General features: G+C 55.7%; 1 protein-coding gene across 1 annotated transcript in view; it reads left to right on the forward strand.

Moving 5' to 3' along the window:
- The window catches only part of DIP2C (disco interacting protein 2 homolog C), a 188,237-nt gene that overhangs the window by 174,440 nt on the left and 5,149 nt on the right, over positions 1-8,648 (forward strand). The window contains exons 34-37 of the mRNA XM_029955601.1: positions 1,828-1,885; positions 3,660-3,734; positions 6,499-6,673; positions 8,276-8,399. Coding sequence (XP_029811461.1) covers positions 1,828-1,885; positions 3,660-3,734; positions 6,499-6,673; positions 8,276-8,399 — 432 coding nt within the window. The remainder of the gene's footprint in view (positions 1-1,827; positions 1,886-3,659; positions 3,735-6,498; positions 6,674-8,275; positions 8,400-8,648) is intronic.

Consider the following 8,648-nt stretch of genomic DNA (forward strand, 5'->3'; position numbering starts at 1 on the left):
CCTCCCTTGGCCTCAGCTGCCGGGAAGCTGGGGATGCAATCCAGCCAGAGCACCCAGAGTCACTGAACCCGGGGTCTGGAATACGCACGTACATCCCATGTTTCAGAATTTCCCCTCCATCTTCTGGGATCTTGAAAAACTTGTTGTGCCAGTAGTCTCCTGTTACGTCCCGTCTGTCAGACACTTCCGACTATTTTGGTGGAAGCTGCAGTTTAAACGTCGGGCCGGAAGTCCAGACTGCTTTCTGGCCATGCGTCTGTAGCGTGCCGCGGGCAGGGAGTGGACTCAGGGGCCTGTTTCCTCCTCGGGTTAGTGCAGTGGAGTGGGTTGTGGTGACGGACGGTGCGCACGGTGCTCTTTTCCCAGGTCACGGTCACCCCCCTGGCGGCCAGGGCTGGGCAGCAGCACGGCCAGAAGGGGTGGGTACCCGCCCTTGGCCCCTGGCTGTCCCCCATCGGGACACACCTGCCTTGGGCTTGTCCGAGTCCCTGGAGTGACATTTCTGGCAGCAGCTGGGGAGAATGCTGTCGTTCTTACTGGGGCAGAGAGTGTGATTTCTCGATTGCTTCCTGTCTCCTGAGCTGGCGCTGTGGTGGCCACCCTGCCAGTGGTGCCGGTAGCCGACCTCCCCCCCCCCCCAGCCTTCCCCGCAGGGAGGGAGCCCGCGCTAACCACCTGTGTCTGCAGCCCCTTGACCTCACTCCGACGGCTGCGGCCATGCACGGTGAGGCTCGGGTGGGGGTAAGGCCGTGCACAAGGGAGGGATGGTGTGCAGAATGACCCTCTCCCCGCGTGAGCCTTCTCCCTTCCTATCTCTTCTTCTCTAACAAAAGCCTAAACTTCAAGTCCACATAAGAGCATAGGCGGGAAGATGTTTTCAGAAGGCCAGGGTTGGTGCTTGAGTTCGGAAGCGTCGGAGAGGAGACCGGCTCTTGCGCACCGCGGCACAGCCAGGCTGCAGGGAGGTGGGGAAGCGGGGGCGCGCGGGCGCGGGAGCACTTCGGAATTGGCACCCCGGCCTGGGCCAGGGGCCCGGCCCTCCCGGGCCGCTCGGGGCAGCAGGAGAAGGGGCGGAAAACCGCGGTCCCGGGGCTGACGGGTTTGGTCAGCTCCTGAATTGCGTCCGACGGACTCGGCCCCGTGCGCGGGCTCCTCCGAGACGCTCCGCATCGTAGGCTCAGTGTCTCCGCGATCTCGCGGGAGGCCGGGTTCGCTGAGCCCGATGGCGGGCAGGGGCCTGCCCCGGAGCCGGTGGAGAGAGCGGACCTGGCACGGGGGCGGGGGCAGGAAGAGCGCCGGCACCGGCGCCATCCGCAGTTCTGAGGATTAAACCACCACTCAGTATTCTTTAGTGGAAACGAGTTTCTTTTCTGGAAGGAGGCTTTGCCGTCTGAACTGCCCAGCCCTCGCAGAGCTCAGAGCCCCTGGTTCAGAAGGGAGACTGTGCTGCTGCCGACCCGGGCGCTGTCCCCGCGGCTCGCGGCTCCTGCATGCCCCGCTCTACCCGGCACACCCTCCCTTTTCTGAAAGTGCTGAGTCCCGGATCCTGCCAAGGCTGAAGCGTTTTCCCGGTGCTCAGGCACACTTGGTGAATGGGACTTTGCCTCTGTTCTCAGTGGCCTGTCCGGTGTCCCGCTCTGTGTCCCTGCCAGAGCACAGCGGCTGTCGCCGTGGGACTGCTTCTTCCTTGGACAGCTACACGGGCTCTGCATCAGGCAGTGTGCACCGCAACCTGGCCAGCACCACCAGGTGCCCAGTGTGGAGGAAGGGAACCACAGGCTCAAGAACCCGGTCAAGTCACACCTTACCTTCTCCTTCTCTTTGTAGAGTCCGTTTAGTGGAAAGAGGCTCTCCTCATAGCTTGCCCCTGATGGAATCAGGAAAAGTAAGTATTGAAGGAATAAAGATGTAGTTCTACATAAACCTGAGTCTGAGTGTATGAGCTTTGACATTTTAAGAAATGTACTTTATAGAAATTTTTTTCCAGTAGGTTTGGCCACGAGTACAGAAACTCAAAACAACAGTGTTTTAAACAAGTTAGGTTTTTCTTTTCTCTCACAAAAAAGAAATCATGAAACCTCCAGGGGCCCCAGCACCTTCTGTTTGTTCTGCTTTGCATGGATGCCATTCTGAAGGGTCCCTTAGGGTCAAAAGTGGCTCCTCTAGCTCCAACCATCGCTTCCACATTCCAACCAGCAGGAAGAGAAACAAGAAAAAGAGGAAAGGAAAGATGCAGATGAAGCTTCCTGAGCTGCCTTACACACACTTCAGTCCCGCTGCCCAGAGTCCGGTCGCACGGTCACACTGGCTGAAAGAAAAATTGAAAACCTTATTATTGGTTTTGAATATGTTTGGGTCTCATTAAAACCCCGGGTATTGGTTGCTGTGAAAGTAATCCTAGAAGGGTTTTGGGGTGAGGGGGAGCAGTTCTTGCCACAGTGGTCATGTTTTTGTACAAGGAGAGGGTGAGAGGTATATTTATACCACGGTGAAGATTTCTTTTTTCTGTGTCTGGCCCCAGTTTTCCTATCTCTTCTCCACTTGACATAATTCCGGAAGTGTCTTACATCACTTCTGGATCCTTTATCATCTGTGTCTACATGGGCGCCAGTTAGAATTCTTGCTGCTAAGTTGGTTCTCACGGCAGGGACTCTGTGCCTACCTGCCCTAACTCAGCATGTAGCAAGACAGAGCCCAGAGCCACCATGTCACACTTCACTCTAGGGGACAGGACACCCATCCCAAGACCTCTTACCGAAGCTCAGCCTACAAGGTCCAATTAACTGAACCCACATGGGCTTTATTGTAAAGTTGTAGAATCCGCTCTTGCTTCCAGATGGTTTCAGTGAAATTCAAAACGCTTCCAAGCCAAACTTCCATTAAGAAGTCGATGGTTGATACGAACATGAAAATAAAAGCCCCTGGCGGGCAGGACGACACTGGGAAGCGTGACTGCGGAGCGGGGGCGTGCAGGCTCGCTCGCCAGCACGCACCCGACGGCGCTTCCTCCCACCACACCTGCCTTACTTTTCAGTCCACACGCACCTCTGAAAACTTGATACATGAGCCACTCCCTGAACTCAGCACCTGCTGCAGACCTCACCCTTCATCCACATGCCATGATGTCAGGCACAGTGTTAAATATAATCGAAAAATTAGTTGAAATTCCTATTTTGCATGCAGCAGGCTGAGTAAAGTTCTATCAGTCATCATATTTCTATTCAGACTCTTAATGTTTTTAAGTGTTTATGTTAGAGATAGCGAGTAGGAGAGGGGCAGAGCGCGGGAGAATCCCAAGTAGGCTTCTTGCCGTCAGCGCAGAGCCTGATGCAGGGCTTGATCCCAGGGACTGTGAGACATCACCTGAGCTGAAACCAAGAGTCAGAAGCTTAACTGACTGAGCCCCCACAGGTCTCCCCAGATTCTTAATTTGAAGATCACTTTGACACTTGTACTATCATTGTAGTAATAATTACGGTAAGAAGAGATTGTCACAGAGTAAGTATGTTACGTTACGTGGTTTTGATTTAAGGCCATACCACTTTCTAGACCGTTTCAGTCAGAAAAACAGGCATACAGCATAAAGGCCAGAGCAAGGTCGGTTGGTGCGGCCTCTGCCTATCTGTCCTCTGACCAGAACATTCTCCTCTGCCACATAGATACTCCCAGGGGTTCGGATCATAATTGCCAATCCAGAAACAAAAGGACCGTTGGGCGACTCCCACCTGGGTGAGGTGAGTTCCAGGTATCTTCGTGGGTGAGGTGAGATCCGGGGTGTCCTCTGGGGTCTCCACCTGGGTGAGGTGAGTTCTGGGGTCTCCACCTGGATGAGGCGAGATCCGGGGCGTCTTCAGAGACGGAGCCTCTAAGAGCAAATTCACTGTCCCATACACGTCCGGTCCTCACACCCATAAACGCCATTAAACCCACAGTTCCCCACGCACCGGCCGGGAAGTAACGTGGAATAAGCTGTATTTCGGAAAAGAGTCATGGAAGTTCAGGATTACAAAGCAGAGTTCCATGAGCCAGTGTGAATGGCTCTCCGAAGAATTTAGGGAAGAGGAAAGTGAACGTACGTGGACTGCTTCCTGGGGTCCTGGCTCTGGCCTCTGCCGCACACTTGCCGAGTTTGCTGAGAAGCGCATCAGGACATCCACAGAGAAATGTGCACAGGGCACAAGGCCGTAGCCTAGAACCACGAGTGTCAGTAAATGGTAGCAAACAGGCTAGGGAGTGACAATTATTTCCTTGGCCAGAAAGTCAACAGTGGCATTGACCCGTTCGCTCGTATTTACAACCAAACCCGCATTGGCTGATTCCCCTCCTGCTCCCCTGTATCACCCCCTCCCCAACTCGGCCAGGGCGGGGACGGAACATCCGGAAGGGGCCTGGACGCACTTACCTTCCCTCCTGTTCTCGGCAAGGCCACGCCCATTGTGGACACTGGGCCGAAAGCCCTCCTGTCCACAGGGACCTCCTTGCTGCCTTGTCACCTAGCCGCACGGTCACCTCCCCTCCTCACAGAAGTTCCCCAGCTGCACACAGACCTGCTGCTGTCTCGAACAACTTACTAAAAACACCACTGCTCAACAAACAGAAACAGACCTTTTTGTTTTATTTATTTTGAGAGTGAGAGTGAGGGGAGGTGCAGAGGGAGAGGGAGAGGAGAGAATCCCAGGCAACTCTGTGCTGACAGCACAGAGCCCGACTCGGGGCTCGAATCCACGATGCTGCAAGATCGTGACGTGAGCTGAAACCAAGAGTCAGACACTTAACCAGCTGAGCCACCAGACGCCCCTCTAGGAATATGTTTAAAGGACATTCCTCAGTAAAATCTGCGTAGAGTTTTATTTTCTCAGTTCTGATCTTCATACACGACTGAGAGATTCCCACAAAGGGCTAAGCAGCAGCCCAGCAGGGAAGGGCATTTGGGGTGTGATCAGCGGTCGGGACTCGACATTGTCGTTCCCTCTGCCTGCTGTGATGTGTGCGTGCGCCGCTGCACTGGGGCCCCGGAGGACCGGGCGGCGGCTTTGTTGACATGAAGGATCAATGACACACACAGTGTCGTGTTAGCGTCAGGCGCACAGCACAGTCATGTGACACTTGGCCAGGAGAGGTGTGCTCAGCACACAACACGATTACGATTCTATTGCCTACGGTCCCCACGCTGTACTTTTTATGGCTGCCATTTGTTGACTTTACACCTGGAAGCTCTTACCTGTCAATCCGCTCACCGATCTAGGCCCTCCCCCACTGCTTCTGGCACCACAGTCTGTGCTTGTATTTAAGAGTCTGTTTTGGGGCCCCTGGGGGGCTCAGTCAGCCAAGCGTCTGACTCTTGGTTTTGGCTCAGGTCAGATCTCACAGTTGGTGGGTTTGAGCTCTGCATCAGTGGGGACCCTGCTTGGGATTCTCCCTCTTCTCTCTCTCTCTGCCCCTCTACCACTCTCTCTCTCTCTCAAAATAAATAAACTTCAATCAGTCAGTTCCTAGAAATGAAACTGGGAAGGACAACGTGCTGTCTTGGGTGCCTGGAGAGGGTGCCCGCCAGTGCCATCATCTGGCCAGCGACCTGGGTCGCAGCCGGCTGTCAGACCCCGCTCCACTCTGGTTTTTGGGACAGGAACGTGTCTTAACGAGGAAATTGTGTGTCTGACAAGGAGCAGGTCTCGTCACCCTCATACGATGCTGTCACTTCTTTCTCTTTCCTGGGCTTGGGTGTGTCCGGCCGGCACTGCCTGGTGGCTGTGGCGTGTGCGCAGTGTCTGGGAGCTACGGGACAGTGCCGACACGGTGGACTGCCTCTCACTTGTCCGTTTTTTATTGCAACTGAAACATCGAAAACAGCCAGACTCAGAACATCTTTACTATCAAGATCCCAGAAGACCCCGACTTCTGTTTCTCTTCCCTGCACAGAATTGCATGCAGTTTTATGCGTGTTTCAGGGACTTAATTGGCTTAATGGCTCGTCTTTTCCGGGGCTCTGTATGACCCACGTGGTCAGCACTTTGAGTGAAGATGTTCTTTCTCATTATCCCAAGTGCCACCGACACAGGTTATTTTGTCTTCCCGGTTTGCCGTCAGGAGCCTTTCCCCTCTTTGAGTTTGTTCTGGTTTCTGCTCTTCTGTGGAATAGATCCCCAGAAGTGTGCAAACCATGTGAAAAGGAAAGATAAATGATAAAAGGTTTCAACGTTTTTCCAAATTGCTTTTTAGAAAGAATCATTCTATTTGAACAAGTGCAAGGAATCTGGTACAACACCGCTCGCGTGACGTGCCTCCTTCCAACCCTCCCTGGCCGCACCAGCTTCTCCGTAGGCGGACAGCTTCGGCTTCCGCTTCGCGCCTCTGTGGTCCCCCGAAGTCTGCCTGCGACGCGCGCGGGCCCTTGTCCCTGCCGCTCGGCCCCTCGGATCAGTACTGCCTTGTGCGCGTGGTTTCTTCCCCAGAGACGCTCCCAGGCAGACTCACCCCATTCTGTTGCCTCCTGAACAGATCTGGGTTCACAGCGCCCACAACGCCAGTGGCTACTTCACCATTTATGGAGACGAGTCCCTACAGTCAGATCACTTCAACTCCAGGTTAAGTTTTGGAGACACCCAGACGGTCTGGGCGCGGACAGGCTATTTGGGGTTCCTGCGGAGGACGGAGCTCACGGACGCAAATGGAGGTAAGAGCCCAGGCAGGCGGGCGGAGAAGCCGGGTCCCCAGGCCCTGAGAGCTTGTGTGGGCTTAGGACCCCCAGACCCAGAAGCTCCTCGTGCATGCTGGCCTCGAACCGGGAGAAGCAGCTGGGTGTGAAAGAGAGGAAGGCCGGTGCGGTCGTGTCCAGCAAGCTGAGGCCACACATCGTGTCCTGTGTGCTCTCGCAGGCGCCAGAGTGCGCGCTGCCCGCGACGCCGTGCCCCTAAGTTGCAGCGGACAGACCCCTTGCCCCTCCTGCACCTGCCCAGTCCCACCGAGGCCCGCCTGAAGCCTCAGCTGGGCGGCGGCTGCAGGACCTGGCGGAGTGTGGCCTATCAGGAAGAGGAGGCCATGGATGCATGGAGGCTGCTGCTCCCGCCTCTGAGGGGCTGGTGCCAGGCAGGGAAGTTGCAGAAGATGAAAATGTAAAGTCCTCCTTGCTATTACAGTCTCAGCTCCTAGTTGTACTCAAAGAAAACTGAGGCAGGACTCCATTATTTCAAAGGATGGAGCAGAGATTTCTTGGTAAGATCCTGGCAGACCCAAACCCCAGGAGGTGACTTTTGGGAAGGCTCCCTGACAACCGCCTGGCAGGAGCTCTGTGAACCTGGCTGAACTGGCATAAATTTAGGGGGAAGGCGCAAGAATATTTTGGCATCGTGTTCGCATCATGTTCGCAATGTGGGAAAGCCATGGGCTGTTTTCTGCGGGGGCGGGTTGTCTGGGCCTCCCGGGAAGAAGTGAGCGAGGCAGGGCTATGGTGACCCGATCCCCCCAGGAGGTGGGGTGGGTCCACCCTGTGGGGGTCTGGGGGGCACTGTTGTCCCCACCTCTGTGACCCCCAAAAGATGGGAGTGTTAACTGAGGCCAGCAAATAAATGTCCCCATCTCATCTGACTTAAAACTGGAAAAGGCTTCTTTTCTGGTATTCTGTATGTCGGTTACTTCTTTCAAATACTGTCTGATGTGCTTACTACCCTAAAGACTGAGGGCGTCTCCTTCCTTTTAAGGAGAGGTGGACCGACTGCATGTTGTCATTGTCCAAGGTTTGTGTGAGTAAGAAGACATTTAATGGATACATGAACTAAGGACATTTTTGTTCATGAGCATTATCAGAAACTGTTCCCCCTCCAGCCCTCCCCTGCACGGAGAGGTGGAGTAAGAGTTAAGACCTCATGTGATGGCCTCAGAGGGAACCAGGTTTAATTTTGGCTGTGCTGTGCCCTGACCAGGGCTCTGGGAGAGCACTCTGAGGGTTAGGCCGTGTCTGCCGGCCCCACTGGGTCTGAGGGCCACAAGGAACACGCGCTGGCGGACCGAAGGGGCACAGAAGCTGGCCCGGAACGCCCCACACCCGTGGTGCTGAGGCACGGAGGGGCGTTCCGGGTGTGTGGCCGCTCCTCCCGGGGAGCACGGCGCCGGCCAGGCTGCACGGCCAGCCCGGTAGAACGGAGCTGGCCCCCTCCCTCAGCGCCCCGCTCCGCCGCATCTCTGTCAGGAGTAGTTTTAGGCTCTGTCGCGCTCTTTCTTAAAGCAACTTGAGCGCCACTGCGGGGAAGTTCACACCCGTTTCCCATTCCCTGCACAGAGCGCCACGATGCCCTGTACGTAGTGGGGGCGCTAGATGAGGCGATGGAGCTGCGGGGAATGCGGTATCACCCGATAGACATCGAGACCTCGGTCATCAGAGCCCATAAAAGCGTCACAGAATGGTGAGTCGTGGGTGAGCGTGTGCACAGCAGGCGGGACGGGGTGGGTGGCGCTGGGAGTGGACGGGGGGCCTGTGCAGGAGGGCCGTGCCTTTGGATCGTAGACCTTTGCCTCAGAGCCAACAACTTCGCTGTCAAAGGGCCCTCCTGGCGGAGAGTCGGCGTCTAGTGTGTCTCCTGGGAGCGATGCGCCCGGAGCCCGGGGTGTCGCCGGTTTGGGTGGGAGCTGGCGCGTGGTGCGCGTGCGCGCGC

The sequence above is a fragment of the Suricata suricatta genome, chromosome 10, assembly GCF_006229205.1.
Source record: "Suricata suricatta isolate VVHF042 chromosome 10, meerkat_22Aug2017_6uvM2_HiC, whole genome shotgun sequence".
NCBI lineage: Eukaryota > Metazoa > Chordata > Mammalia > Carnivora > Herpestidae > Suricata > Suricata suricatta.